This window comes from Platalea leucorodia, assembly GCF_965183815.1.
Source record: "Platalea leucorodia genome assembly, chromosome: 4".
Classification (NCBI taxonomy): Eukaryota; Metazoa; Chordata; class Aves; order Pelecaniformes; family Threskiornithidae; genus Platalea; species Platalea leucorodia.
The window spans coordinates 41,554,427-41,570,154 of record NC_138826.1 but is presented as its reverse complement, the minus strand read 5'-3'; the positions used below and the strand labels follow the sequence as shown (position 1 = coordinate 41,570,154).

The 15,728-nt window shown below is 48.0% G+C and overlaps 1 protein-coding gene across 1 annotated transcript in view; it reads right to left on the bottom strand.

Moving 5' to 3' along the window:
• Positions 1–232: 232 nt before the first annotated feature.
• PAPSS2 (3'-phosphoadenosine 5'-phosphosulfate synthase 2) overlaps positions 233–15,728 on the bottom strand; it is a gene marked incomplete at its 5' end in the record, with an annotated part of 30,127 nt that continues 14,631 nt past the window's right edge. Inside the window, 11 exons of the mRNA XM_082308813.1 lie at positions 233–1,082; positions 1,575–1,804; positions 2,551–2,819; positions 3,636–3,771; positions 4,876–5,081; positions 8,408–8,519; positions 8,986–9,099; positions 9,222–9,340; positions 9,596–9,734; positions 10,567–10,802; positions 13,003–13,108. Of these exons, the coding sequence (XP_082164939.1) occupies positions 941–1,082; positions 1,575–1,804; positions 2,551–2,819; positions 3,636–3,771; positions 4,876–5,081; positions 8,408–8,519; positions 8,986–9,099; positions 9,222–9,340; positions 9,596–9,734; positions 10,567–10,802; positions 13,003–13,108 (1,809 nt within the window). The 3' untranslated portion in view covers positions 233–940. The remainder of the gene's footprint in view (positions 1,083–1,574; positions 1,805–2,550; positions 2,820–3,635; positions 3,772–4,875; positions 5,082–8,407; positions 8,520–8,985; positions 9,100–9,221; positions 9,341–9,595; positions 9,735–10,566; positions 10,803–13,002; positions 13,109–15,728) is intronic.

Below are 15,728 nucleotides of genomic sequence, written 5' to 3'. Positions count from 1 at the left end.
GAAAGGGGAATCCGATCCTGCCAGGTGGGAGGATACCAATGAAAGCACATAAACAGCATCCCCAATTTTTGCTTGCTGCCCTGAGCTTTCTCAGAGATCTCCTGGGCTTTACGGTGCCTCCCAGGGCAGCTTCTCCCACCCGTGGGCCCACCAGGCTGTGAGCGCAGGGATCTCCCTGGCAGAGTCCCCAGGGAAAGCTGAACTCGGAGCACCAGTAACGCTCAGCCCAGGTTTTGTTTTGACCGGAGAAGTCAAGCAGGAAGAAGCAAGGAAGAACAGTGAGCAATCGACTCAGCCACAAGGAACTGGCGATGGTCAAAGCTGATTAAAAAAAATCCTGTTAAAACAAGGGCATTAAAAAAAATCCTGCTGTTTGTTAGCAAAAATTGTCTAAGGCACAACCTGGAGGGCAGCAACTGGATCTGAGCATCGAGTGCCCGTTTTCCTCTCCCACCCTGGCAGCAGCAACCGCTCCTTGCTTCAGGGGCTGCTCCTGCCTCTTCTGGCAGTGCTGGGCAATGGGTAGCGGAAAGGCACTTCTTCATTTCTGCTCCACGCAGGGGACAGACACATTTTTATCCCGGTGCTGAGGTCCCAGCTCTGCACCAGGGGCCAGTGAGCAGCTCTGGCGGCACCACAACGATCCGGATGGCCCGTCCAGAGGCCATGATGGGCTTCTGCAGCCGCGCTCAGCTGAGAACGAAGGGCCTGCTGCCCTCCCCTTCCAGCTCCATGGGGACACTCCTGGCAGCTTCAAGGGGAGAAGGACCAGGCTCAAAGTATTTCAAAGTATTGCTGATTAGTTAAAAACACTCTGACCCAGGTAGGAAAATCCTACAGTCAGAGCACTGGAAATGCCAAGTAACTGATCTGTGTCATAGGGAATCAATCAATCATTGCTCACTCTTAATACAAGTATTTCTACGGAGGAGGAGTAATGTTAATTCTTTTTTTCCAGTGACTGGTAGTACTCGGTTAGGACTTTCCAAGCTTTGGGGGCCATGAAGCCATCTGGTGGGTTTTCACCTTCACGAGCAAGCTTCCTCATGCGTGTTCCTGAGATGAAGTCAAAATCGTCATGCCTGTGGCAAAACAGAGACAGGGGTGAAATCAGCACAACCGGCCTGAGTCGTCCGCAGCTCAGCTCTTCCGCTGTGCCAAGTGCGTGGTCGGAAACCTCCCGGCACCGGCAGCACTCATCTGTGGCTTCACGCCTGGCTTTACGATCGGCAGCGATGCAGTTGTTCTTTCGAGAGGAGCTGGAGTTCTATGTAACACACTTCTCCAGCTGCAAGAGGCTGTATTTCTACTGCCACTTAGTCCCCAAACTGTGTTTCTTATCCTCCCTGGTGGCTACAAAGGCGCATCTTTAGTTTCATCAGACCCATCCTTGACCTGGTGTCAGCTCTTGGAGGGGAAAGCGGGTGGCTTTCACAGGTTCTCCCCCCATTCCTCTCCTTAAGAGGAACGATGACTGCTTTTCCCTCTCCCCTGGCAAGCTGCAAGCCAGACGCAATCACAAACTGCACATGCTGTGCAGGTTGAAGAAACAGCGACGCTGCTGCCTGCGTTACCTTTTTTGGTCATAAAAGTCCATGGCCTTTTTCAGTTTATTGTAAGCAGCCACTCGGAAGGGGATGATTTCCACTGAGGTCAGTCCTGGCGCCATGCTGAGGACCTTCCCTCCCTGCGTGGGCTCGTAGAGGTCCTTCTTGGTCTCGGGGTGAGGCATGCCTGCAGGGTCGCGCCCCACGATGTAGAAATTGGCCCCGGCAATCATGCGAGCTCGGCAGTGCCACTGCACCTGCAAAGGAGAGACACTAGGAGCACTGGTTGAGGGCTGAGCAGCAACTGAGCTGTCTGCCCTGGGCTGCAAAAGAGATCCTGGCGATCCACAAGCAGGAAGGAAGGAAGGAGACACGTCAGCAGCCTTGCTCCAGTCTCTCATAGTGATGAGGCTGCCCAGACTCGTCTTCCACTGCTTGGACCTGATGCAACATCACAGTTCTCCTAAGGACATGTATTTCAAGGGAAACACTGGGGATAGGAACTGGTCTTGTTCCAATTTGGCAGCAAATGTAGGTAGCGGCTTGCTTTTTGAACGTGCAAACACAATGCCCACCAGCCCTCGAGCCCCGCACAGGCAAAGGCTGCCCATGCATCCCTCTCCTTCCTCCTTCAGGGGAGGTTCAGCATCTACTGCTTTCATCCCACCGATTTAGGAACAGAAGGGAAACCACTGGGAGAAAACAAATGAGCATCCCTGCCCAACAGAGAAAAAGGTCACAGTGGTGAAGTCTGTTTCTAGCCCCCTTCTCCCCAGCTCTCCACACAGCTTGTGAAAGCGCGGGAGTCCACAGAGCTGAGCTCTGCTGGGAGATGGCTGCCGCAGCAAGCTGCAGGCGAACCATCGAGGGAGCTAACAGTGAGGCAACAGCTACCGACTCCCTGCCCTGTGGCCTTCTGGAGCTGTGCGCACAGGCCGGCAGCCAGCATCCCCACGGACAGGCTTCATGCCTTGTCGCAGTGAGCAGCTGACGGCTACGTTACCTCTGTGGGGCCAGCATAGAGCATGGGAGAGGGGAAGATGGCAACGATGGTCGACTTGGGGTCCAGGACTTGCTCCTCCAGCACTGCTGTGTGCTGCTTCATCCGCCACTCCAGGGGGACATCGTCATCTTTGGTCCATCCTCCCAGGGGGTGCAGGAGAAGCACAGGGTTTTTGTAACCCCTCTCCAAAAGCTGGCGCCGCGTGTCCTGCATGAGCAGGGCGTGCCCGTTGTGGACAGGGTTGCGTAGCTGAAACGCAAAGACAGCATCTAAAAGGAAAAGATTCAGAGGGGTCACAGGCTTGCGCTGACCATCTGACCCTGCAGCTTCATTTACACACTATACTTTTTGACACAGTCGTAAGATATGCACATCGCAAGACGTGTGTCCTATCTTCACACGAGCAAGACCTTAAATACCTTAGATGAGTGTTTCATACATGTACAGTGCCTCTTCATTGCTCTGCCAAGTTTATTTTCATTGCACATCCTTCCTTTGGGGCTGATTTCAGACCTATCAATCAGCTCTCCTACAATGTTTTTAGATGCCACTGGACACCTCCACTGCGTTCCCTGACTTCTTCAAGTGACCGGCCGCATCTCCAAGCTCAATGGCACCTTCAGGAAGGCCAACACTCTCTCCCAAAAGTGAGGGTAGGTGTCTGACGCCTACCAGCCTGCTGGGATAGACACTTGGGAGAATACACCTGAGCTGTTCCCCATGCATGAAGGCCAAGCACATCAGCACAGGCCTTTAAATGCCCAGGGTGCGGAAAGAGAGGGTCTGACCTGCCAGGGAGGACATGAGCAGGATGCTTAACACTTTCCAGTCCCATGCTCAGAGAGGCCCATTGAGGACGCAGCCCATCACAACCACCGTCCTTAACCAAGGAGACCCCGTGCCACTTTTTGTGCTGTGCCCTGTGTCCCTCTTCCTGCTCACCGCACCCAAATAGTCCCATTTTGGGAGCATACAGAAGCAATTTGGCAGGTGCTGGGGGCTTGAGAGAAAGTAATCACAGAACTCTCCCGGTGCGAGGTAGAGCAAGAAGAGCCGTGTCACCAGCGCTAACCCAGGGCACGCACCAGCATTCATTTCTCTGAACTTCTGCTTGAGAGCGAGCGGTGTCAGGCGGTACTGGTCCAGCCCATCATTCCATTTGATCTTCTCCAGCACCAGGAGGTCTCCACCAACCAGCCAGTCTCCGCTCTCCATCACCATCTGTGAATTATGCACATGTGCATTACAGAGGGGACAGCAAAATATCTCCTTTTCCCTTTCCCAGTCTCCTTTGAAGAGTGTTAGGCTTGACTGCTTGTATGGTGATCTTCCCTTCTTGTTCAGCACATTGTAGGTGGAAAACATACTTACAGTGACCACATGAACTGAACGTCATGAGCAGCGGCAACCCTGTAAAGTGAGGCATCAGCCACTGACACCCTACCACTGCACCCAGCTGGGTGCTGGACTCCTCTCTGGCAGCCGGGGGTCTACAAGTAATGGCACAAGGCCTTCTGCCACCTCACTCTTTGCTCTTTCCTGCTGGGAATACGCAGGAGGAATAAGCCTGTTGCAAGGTGTCCTGGTTTCAGCTGGGATGGAGTTAATTTTCTTCCTAGTAGCTGGCATTGTGGTACCTAGTTGCTGGCTGGGGTTAAACCATGACACAAGGTGAGCAACTGCTGCTGAATAATTAAAAGAGTTATTTTAAGGTAGGGGGAAAAGAATTAACATGGCTTTAGCCTTGTTAAGCAGGCAGCTCAAGTCACTCGGTGTAACCTGGAGCTCTTCCTTTCTAAGGGATGATGTTCTTTGTACTGCCAGAGAGTAAGTGGGAAGAGAGAAGCTGTAAAAATATAACACCCTTGTTGGCTGCCTGTACGAAACAGTCAAATTGAGGAGTAAAACGTAGCTAAAAAGAGCACGAGTCTACAATCTGCAGCATTAATGTTTGACAGCATCACTGAGATCGTCACACCCCAAGTGCAGGAAAACTTTGGGGGCTAAAAACGTTTGGATGTAGGCACACCAGTGAAGATGAGTGAATGAAAGGAGCAGCTCCTCAGCAGCATGCTCATTTTCCGTTTCACTGTGCATCTGATGTATCTGATGCTCTTGTAAAGCAGCAAGCGCAGCATTAACTCATGAGCCTAAAAATTCAGTCCTCCCTGCTTAGGATGCGATGGTTCCCAGTGAGGAGTTGGACTTAGAGAGCAGACAGGACACCCATGGCCCTCGAAACCTTGGAAAGGTTCAGTTCTCTAGCCCCTGCCCACATTTACCATCCTGGCCAGGTTTCCCCAAGCAGCAAGGAGACAAACCTACTTTGACATGTGGGTGCTTTGCGCAGGTGGTGCCCCAGACGCGGGCACAGCGCTCCTCCTTCCTGTGCTCGAAGTACTCTGGGCTCTTCAGAACCGCCACCCTCCGCCCTGCATAGCTGAGCGCCAGCGCCTCGCAGCCCTCCAGCCGCTCCTTGTCCTCTGTGGAGATCGGCAGCACGATGGGGATGCTCAGGTTGACAACACCATCTGGCAAGAGATGGGGAGGATTTTAACGTCCTCCAGCCTCAGACACTGGTCTTGGGCACCGAGTAAACAGAGTTTTTCAGAGGCACACGTTCTCCCTTTGGAAAGCCAAATTTTCCAGGGCCAGCTCGGGGATTCACCATCAGTCATGTAAATTTATTCACTGCCCCATTTTTTTCTGCACCGCTAATAAATAGTGATGTTAGTGGAATATGAAAGCTTCTTATCTTTGGGCCAAAGATGTCTCAAAGACACATGGAGCATTTCATTACTTTATGCACTATCTCCCTGGAAAGACTGGTTCTTCTCCAGTTGGCTTGTTGTAAAGTCTCTTTGAAAAATTTAAACATACTTGGAAAATGCAACCCTGGATATAACCCCTACCTCCTCCGCCAGGAGAACAACCTCTATCAAGACGGCTCTGGCTTGGTGTTCCCTGAGGCATCTCATTCCCTGCACACCTCCTGAACTGCCTCTTCCAACAGGGAAAACACTGCCACACTTTGCTTTGTTTGGTTTTCTTCTGGCTATCTCTATACTGTTACTCCTCCTCCTTTATATCTCTGCAGAGGCCATTTTTAATCTATTTTCTGTGTATATACAGTGAGTCTACATTTGCACATGTAGTTTCTAATTTCAGTGTTGTCCCTAAATACCTCGAAGTCATGTTGGTTTTATCCCTACTCCCCCAATTTCCCAGTTCTCCACTAAGGTCCTCTCATTTCTCCTTGGATATCCTGGTATTAATATAGAAGAATCATTCCCTCCCATGGGTTTCCATCCACAAACAAGAATGAACAAATCACTGATTCAATTTATTCTGATCTGACTGAAATAATTTTGGACCCTTGAGAGTCTTAATTTGAGGATTTTGACTATGATGTAGATTTTTTAAAGATCTTTATTAAAATGTTTGCATTTACTTTTAATTCACAACTAGGTATCATTCGTCTGCCAGACAGCAATTTTCAAGCACCTTCATGAATAATCAAAAATGATGCTGAAGCTAAGGATCTCCATGCTCCATTTCCAAATGCAAGATGCAGAGTTAGGGGGGAAAAAAAAAAAAATCACTCCAGCGAAGGTAATTACAAATTACATGACTGGGATTTTTGCGAAGACCGGTCGGTAGGACACGGGGTGTGTCACACCACTTTGTAACTGGCTGAATTAGAAACAGGCCGTGGTTGTGTCTAGTCTTAATAATTTTCTTTTCTTTTGTAAATCTCAAAAAATTACTTTATAGCAAAAAAAATCTAAATTGAAGTGATTTCGGTACAACCTAAGAACAGTTATATACATACCAGCTACACAGCGATTCCTTCCTGGAGAATACAAACACAATTAAGATAATTAACACTCACAGACACCAGTTACAGTAGCCGTTCCAAGAATCAAAGACGTTCACATAAAACCTCTGGCAAGCACCGCCTAACTGCAGGCAAGGTGTCTGCTGGTGCGGCCACGGTCCTCCGCGGCGCTGCTCCAGCCCCTCCAGTGCTCACCCATCCAACACGGGTCACACTGGTTGGAAGCGATGTACACCACCTACACTTTTGCTGTCACCCAGTCCTGACAGAGGCACGTGTCACTGGTGCGGAGGGTGCAGCACTGGAGACTCTGTGGGACTCCTGCTGCCCTATGACGTGCAGATCCACCTTTCTTCCTGGTGGCCACCATGCCCCTACACAAAGCACTTCATCCATCCAACTGTTGTTAGTATCAAGGTGGGATTTGCTGCTCAAAGCCTGAGCGAGAGGAGCACTAACTTGCACAAGTCCACCAAAACAATCACAGCCCTTCCAGGCACAGCTAGAGCTGCCAAAAACATCACCTGCACCCCAGGGCAAAAGGGCTGGACTAACGACTCCGGAAAGACCAGCCTCAAACCTCTCTTTGGCAACATGCACTCCAGCCTTGGCACCATGAGATGGAAACCCTCCACCATGTCCTAAAGCTCATCCAAGCAAACCAGAGACACTCTCCTTCCTGCCCAGGTGTCACCCTGTGGGCCTGACCACGCAGATGTTGAGTTTGGAGACCTCTGTGGAGACAAGGTGGACCGGGGACTGATGTTAATGCCCTCTACTGCAAAGACCTTGCTCTGGAGAGCTCATCCCCCTGCTAAAAGCAGGTGTCCTAGGCTTTGTCCCTGACCCCACGGAGCTCTATAAATCCTGACCATACGCCCATGGACCCCAGAGGAGCTGTGGTCAGTGATGCCAACAGGTTTCGGGGAGTGCCCCAAAAAGAGATGCTCGCTGAGACAAGCCTCTGGCACAAAGTGCAGAGCTCCAGAGCAACGTGGTCATTACAGGGCGCCTCTGCAACCTCATCAGGCACAACAGGCAGCTGAAAGACCACAGATCGGGGTCTGATAACAAGGACAACGTGCTTTTGAACGCTGTTTGCACACTAGGTGGGACGTAAAAGGCTATGATGTGTCTGAAAGCAGAAGCCCCCACACAAACACTCCTCCGGTCCGAAGCGAGCAGTCCTGAGCTTTGCATACGTTGCATGGCGCCCAAACCCTAATAACAGCAGTAAGTCACTGCCTCACGCAACCATGGGATCTTCTAGAAGGAGGGCAAGACTCAAAGGGACTCACTCACCAAGATCCCAAATCCCTGAGGCCAGAGATCGCTACCAGGTCTACAAAACCCAAAGTGAGCACCCTGCGTGCATGTGAAGTCACAGCGACAGCATTTACAGCTGAGAAACGGGACAGAAATATCTACCACCTCCTGTCTCAGCTGTAAATAGTCACTGCCTGAATACTCTTTGCCTTTTCCAGGGATGAAACATCCCTAACATGTTGCTAACGAATAGATAAATCTGATTTATTTCAAGTTACAGTAATGGATAAGCAGGAAAACAGGAAAAAAAAAGTTAAATCAGGCTCTGCTCCTGTTTCCAAGGAATAGCTGCCTTCTCCTCCCGCCTCAAATTCAGTCTGGCAGCCTCCCTGCTTACTTGGCTTTGGGTTTGCATCTTTATTTACCCTGGTATAACTGAGCATGAAAAGAGCTACACAATGGCTGCTGAAATGTTTGATTGGCACTGTGTGAGATTTCAAAGCCGTAAGCCAGGGCCCCAGCCACAGCACGGTCAACTTTGTCACCTTTCACACCCTTTGGTGCATTTTGGAGCACAGCTTCCCAGCCCCCGCGGTCCTTTACAAGCCCTCGCATTTAACACGTGAGAGGAAAGGAGGAAGAAAACACGGCCGAGCATTGAGCTTTTTCGTACAGCTGCCTGCTGAGACACTGTCGGGTAAGCATCACGTCCCGCAGCCAGCCAGCGGTAACGCAAAGCGGGGGGATTCGTACCATTCAGCAGGGTGCCAAAATGGATCACTTGTAAGTACTCCGCCTCGCGCATGAAGCCGGTCAGCGGAGTGGCCCAGCCTTCGCTCAGCACCTGCACCCACTGCAGATCCAGCTGCAAAACAAACCCAAATGGCACTCCTGTCACCAGGTCATGCTCAGAGGTTGCTTTTCCTTCCCTTCTGCTGCAACAGTGCTCTCATTTGCTTTTCTTCAAATACAGGACATTCATAAAGGGGGAGAAAGCCATGCGGGGGGGTTGTTTTGTTTTTGGGTTTTTTTTTTTTTTTTTTTTTTTGTAAGCCAGACTCATGTACTTTCATAGCATAACTGCTTGCCGGGCTGTACTAACACAACAAAGGAGACTGACGGCATTGGCTGGCTACAGCACAGAGTGGAGACATGGCAGAAAATGGCTGAGCATCAGGACCACACTTCAGCTCGCCATAAACCACAGCCACAAAAGGACACAGCCATCAGAGGAAAAGAACCCCCTCAAGCAACATCCCCGTCGAAGCTTCCACCCTTCAAACAGCTAAACAGTGACTGAATCACAGCACAGCATCCGTGCATGACGATACCTTAGTGATCTCTACGGATGGCAGCATCTCTGCTTCAGCTCGGACACTATTGAGTTTATTTTCAGGTACAAACAGCTCAAGAACATCCTTAATAGAGCCATGGGGCACAATGTTCTGAAAGAGAGAGACAGACAGCAACTGTAAGTAACATGCTGTTTTTTAAATGCACACCAAGAAGTCAGTATCCAAAAGCAAGTTTACAAGCTGCCGGCAGCGGTGGCATAAAAATGACCTACTTGTGTTTGGAGGAGCTCCACAACCTGCTGAATACATTCAGACACTGACGCAACATTCGTTTTCAACACTAGTTCAGGAGATTCGGGCTTCTCATACTCTGAGTCAATCCCCGTGAATCCTACGGACAATTAAACGCAAACTAAATTCATTTAATGTAATACATGGTGCCCTAGAGCCAACAACACTGTACAAACAACATTCAAACATAGTGGGTACTACAAGTGACACTTGTGACAGCAAAACTAGGGAAACCGGATACCCTTGTGCACTACAAAGAGCCTTTAGTAACCCACCTCTACGTGCAGAGCTGCAACAACACGCTATCCAATGCTTCAGAAAGCAAAAGGCAAAACAAGATCTTGCTCTTCCATACCTTTGATCTCTCCAGCTCTTGCCTTTTTGTATAGGCCCTTCACATCTCTGCTTTCACAAATATTTAGAGGAGCATCTACAAAGATTTCAAAGAAAGGAAGTCCAGCTGCCTCATGAATTTTCCGTGCATTTTGACGATCCTGTTAGAAGAAAGATGGGACAATCGTATGTGTTCGAATTGCAGCAAGCACCTTCCTACTACATGATGTGCCCTGGAATTCATAGAATCACAAAATCATTAAGGTTGGAAAAGACCCTTAAGATCATTGAGTCTAACCGTTATTGGACACAGGTAAATTTGTCTCTGGTATAGATTTACTAAATTTACACTAATTCCAGTAAGGGTTTTTCATCTCACTTCCCCTCTTTTCTTTAAAGATACTTTAAAAAAAAAAAATCTACAACTTTGATCTGTTTTCAGCTTTTTCCATCTGAAACATCAAGAAGATCTCTTCGTTAAGCAGGACAGCATAACTTTAGAATGTGAATAATTATCTGCCCTGTGTCGAAAAAAGGAACTGCTTGCATCGGCTTGATAACAGCAGCTACTTGGTATTCTCAGGAAGCATAAAAACACAATCAATACTTCTTCAAACAGAGTGGTGATAGCACTATAACAGGCTATTGCTTCTATGCCTCTTTTCTGTCTCCTAACAAGTCAATAGTAGGAGCCTCTGTAGAGAGATTTTAAATTTCTCTTCGCTTTTTTTGTAACATTGAATACATTCAAAATATATTTTGTAACATTGAATATATTCAAAAAGGTCACATCAAACTGCCCTCCAGAAATTTGTACCGATTGCATGTTGTTCTGTGTATTGGTGGTGTTTTAGAAAAGAATAGAGAAGTTAAAAAGGAGCGTCTGATGGCATTTATAGGAAGTCCTCTATGTAAATCTCTATTCATTCCCTAAGAACAATCACAAAATCAAGGCTGCCCAGAAAAGAGCAGAATATGATGCAGCGAATTTACCTTTGCGAAAGGAGAAATGAAACTAGTTATGCAGACAAGTCCAGCGTCAGCAAACAGCCTGGCCACCTCTGCGATGCGGCGGATGTTCTCCTCGCGGTCCTCAGCCGAGAAACCCAGGTTTCTATTCAAGCCATGGCGAACATTATCACCATCCAGGGAATAGCAAGGGATGCCATGAGAGACCAAGTACTCTTCCAGAGCAAAGCCAATGGTTGTCTTGCCAGCTCCAGAAAGGCCTGTTGGAGACAGAAAAGTGAGGTTCAGGTTTGAGGTCAAAAGAGTGAAAATTACAGTGTAACACAATACCTCCTGGGACACTGGCAATGAAACTCCTTCTGTCTGAAGTTGCTTTAAGGAAGGAATGAGGTAGGGAAGCTGGATTCATCTTTTTAGCACACAGTTACCACCACAGAGCCCCGGGCCAACCCTTCTTAGTGGATGGCATTAATGCCATGAGAAAAGCTGCTATATCCCAACATCTCGAGGGGTTCAACCCAGCAGTGTTGCAAAAGTACTTCTTGCTAGGTCATGGTGGGACAAATAGGTACCAGTAAGTAGGAGAAGCTTGAAAGGATGCTGTTGCCTGTAAGTCTCTCAGCATCTTCCTCTTCCTCCTCCTGTTCCCCTATGAACAGCCAACTGCTCTCCCAGACTGAACCCAAGGAGAGGTTCTTGCTGCAACTGTGTGGGGTGGGATAGGCTCCAGCAGCAATTGCCCCTCTGCATCCACGGACACCTCCTTCTACAGGAGCAGCACCCACAGATCTGTGCAAGCAGGAGCAGGATGGTTCTGTAGACAAGCATCTTCAGCTGCCTGTATCTCCTGGAGTCATCAGCCAGAAAGACAACAATCCAAAACGAGGTCGCTGCTTCCCATCCCAGCTCCATCCACTTGCACAAGAAGCACTTGCTACTGGCTGTGTCAGAAAGCGGCAAGTGCACCTGGAACACCAAACTCCTTTCCCTTGGGTGGGGATCCACGAGTTGAAACCTCCTTGAGATAGAAGAGGACCTTGACTTAGGATAGAAAACACCTCCAAACACCACACTTGTCTCAGGAAACACTTAGCCTTGGAGAATCTCCTGTGGAGATAACATCATCTGCTCACCTGTTTTTATACCCTTTGCATGACACCTACTACTGGCCACTCACGGAGACAAGACCCTGGGTGAGCTGGACTTTTGGGCTGATGCAGAACAGCCATGTTTGTGCTAGAGAGGAAACCTGACTGGGCAGAGATGAATGCTGCTGGCTGTGCCTTTGGTTTTTGTAGTACAACAGACTAACTGATAGCTCTCCTGAGCTGGCAACGTAGGGCATTCAAATGCCTTTCCATTTAATCCATATAGTCCATGCAATGAAATGTCCTTCCATATAGTCACCTAAAATTATACTGATAGAAAGCTAGGAGACCACTGTCTATTTCAAAGAATAATCATCATCCAGAGAAGCTCAAACCTTTCAGACACAAGATTTCTGAGTGATATTCAAAAAAGAAGGAAATTGCCTTGGACAGTTTTTTTGGCTTCAGAAATGATATTAAAGCAGATTAGGTGTTGGCCTTCTTTTCGAAATTAAGGAGGAGAACAAACCAGAAATGTGTTTTAATCCAAAATCTAGCACATAAACTGATATGAAGGCAAATCAGAATGGCTTTACAAACCCTTCCAAGTACGTCTTTCAACATCTTCCAGCAGTCAAAGAAAATATTTAACAAGCAAAGAAACAACCGGACAAGCGGCAAAAGATAGAGTTGTGCAAATATTAGCAGAGCAAAATAAATGCAACTGTCATTTCTAACAGCACCTAATCCTCAAGCAATGAGTTTATCTATCTTTCAAAGCAGAAGAGAAGGGCAACACATCAGAAGGCGTACGAAATGAGAAATAACGTAAGAAACTCGCCAGGGCTGTACGAGGAATCGCTTCCAATGCGACTCACTGTCTGAGAGTATTTATTCTTCAGACAAGATGACTGCCTTGTTGTGCTGCTCACAAGGTCACTTTAAACACAGTAAACTTAAGTGTCCCAATGAACTTCCCACCAACCCAGAATGAAAACATCCGCATGCTGTTTTGGACAACTCTGGGCATGTTTCAACGCCAAGGACTGGCTGGATTTGAGCCAAGGCTTCCTCAGCCACACACTTGGAACAACAACTGCGACCCTTAGAGCTTCTGATGTCTTCAAAGGAGCCCGATAACAGCTGTGAAATTCATAAAAACATTAGTTATGGGCAGCAGCTGCCAGGGAGCAGCTGCTGTGGCGCCAGCACCACGTGTCAGTGTTTCCCACGTGTAAGGGTTTTGCAATTCCCAGTTCACAAGGAACACTGATGTTTCCTGCGGATCCCAAATCCCCACCTCCGAGCCATACTCATGTACGCAAATGGGTTTCACACGTGAAGCCATGCTTTCATGCTCAGATGAAAATACCTGTTAGCCAAACCGTGCAGCCTCGAAATCCACCCCTGGTACCGACGACTTGTCCTCTCTTACTCCTGCTGACATGATGGGCTTGGTAAACCACATTGGTTGATCCCTGATGAAAACAAAGCAAAACGAAACACTTATGTTACCTCATTGCTCTCCATACAAAAGAAAATCTCAGCTGGGACTAATATAAGGGAGAGAAATGCAAATTCATTAAAAATCTGCATGAGCCATTGCAGCGAACTCTGGCAATTTGGTACAAAAGGGAAAACAACGAAGAAAATAGTTGCCTTCGGTGTAAGTTGGATTGCTGCCTGAATAGCACAGAATGGTTTTTTAAAGACAATATTTGCCTCTTCTCAGAGCACTTCTGGTGGCAACACCTTTGTGTCTGCCACTGCCAGCAGCAGCAGAAGGCAACTTGCTTTGCCGCAGGAGTGCTGCCAGGTGACTGATACGCCCGCAGGCAGGCAGGGGAGGACAGGGAATCCATGCAGAGATACAGGCAGCACACTCCCTGCCTCTTCAGCATTTGAAAATACAGGCAGACTTGCCTATTATTTTAATTACGCTTGCAAAACAAAAGCAACTTAAGGTGCTAATTTACTTGCCATGTTTAACATAACACGGATGCTAATAATTGCAGCTGGGGCAAGAAACGGCGACACAGCAAGGCTGTGCTGAGCGAGACTGGGACCCAGCCAGGGAAGATGGTGGGATGGGCAGCAGAGAAAACAACACCTAATGTGTACCAGTGCAACACCTAACACCTTCCCGGTGCAAAGAAGGCACCGGCACGATGCTGAGCCAGAGGCCTGAATTTTGGTGCTTCCTAACGTTGACCTGCTCTCGGCAGAGCAGCCCTAGCCTCTCCACTGTGATGCAGAGTAAACAGCCTGTCTGTGCCGTGCAGTTCCGGCAACTGTACTTCGACAAAGACTTTTTGCACATAAAATATCTACAAGACCTTATTAATTGTGAGGACTACATTTCCAACCAAGGCAGCCAAAGGAAAAGTCTCAAAAGGGAGGAGAGGATATAAATATTTTCTCCCCAGCTGGACTCTTCACGAACACAGGTTTATCAGTTTCGTATCATCAGTACAAAAGCGGGTCTGGGCTTTCCCGTGATTTACATCTCGCTATATAAATATTTCTACGTCTGAAGTTACAACAGGGAAGTGATCATCTTTCATTTGTCCAAGAAAAAAAGTTGGCAAGGAGAAAAAAAAAGAGGAATGGGAGAGACAATAAAGTAAAAGGTCACTTTTAAATGCGTTAACAAAATAGCCTGATTTTTTTATTCCTCTGCTTGCTGGGCCATTAACACTTGAACATGATTCAGCAAAGGCATAAGCATTCATTGGAGACTTGGTATTTTGTATGCAACAGAGGGCTCTGCCTGCACAGAAATCCAGATGAAAATTATTCCGTAACAGAAGAGAAAAAATACCCTCCTCTCCGCACCTGTCTTTCAGAGAGGCCAGCATCCCAGCAGAGACCAATCTCCCACCACAGCGATTTATAACGATACTCAGAATTTCATGCCCATTTTCAATTCAATTTTAGTGAAAGGCTCCAAAATTAGCCTCTTTATGCCTGCAAATTTTTCATCTGCAATTGCTTGTGGGCACACTGAACAGCTACCGCGCTCCAGAACATTTCAACATACAGGTAAGAATAGCTGTGTCCAAAATAATCATAATAACGGTCATAAATCTTGCCTCCAAGTTAAGTCTCAGCAAGCCTCAATGTTGGCACCACGATTGTGAGATTGCACTGGAAGAAGCTCTGGGAGGGAGAAGCAATTCCTCCAGAGCTGGCTGAATGTGATCGATTCCCACCCCACGCTGCCGCGGTATGACTTGATGGGAAGTCCTGGGCTAAAAAGGTTTTCAGGCCTGTTATCTCAACCACCTCCAGTGATGCATCTTCTCGCTCCAGGACTCACACTTCCCATTTTCATTGCTGCAGCCACCAGAGCAGGTCCCGGACTTCGCTTCCCCCTTCTGCAGTTGTTTCAAAGGATAAAATCAATTATTTGGGGGTTGGAGTGTAGGGGACAGATGAGATGCTGTCTGAAACACAGAGCCCAGGTACCACAGCAAAACAAAAATGAAAACCCAAAACCTCTCTAGACCTGACCCTGAAAAAGTGCTTGAGCTCAACACATCCTGGTGACTCAGAAAATAAAAGGTAAGTAGCTCAAGATTTGGTTTTTGTGGTTTGTTCCATTTTGTTTTTTTGCAGGGGGTTGTCAAAAGTCTGTTTGAACATTTTGAGCTTGCAAAGGTGAGACAGCACCACCGTGGTTTAGTTTTCATGCATCCCCAGGGGTTCAGGCTTCAGCAGCAAGACTAAATGAGCACATGCAGAAGACCCAGCAGCCAAAAATAATCCCTTCTCCCAAGACGCATAGGTGTGTTTCTGCTGTGTTTACTCCTGGTTGTGCCGAGTACCCTCAGCAAAGCACAAGTGCCCAAACTCACCTTCCTGACAGCTTGCCACCTCTCAGACCTGCAGTGAAACTTGCCCTGCTGCAGCGTAGCACCTGCCCGGTGATTACACACTCAAGTGCAGCACTCCAAAAAACACAGAGCAGATATTTTGCAATTTGTTTGCAAACCACAACAGACAAGACTGGTATTTCTGCATGGAGAAATGAACCTGCACATTTAAAATCTCTCTTTCACGCCCTCCGTATCAGTAGGAACCCCCGCTGCAGGCTTG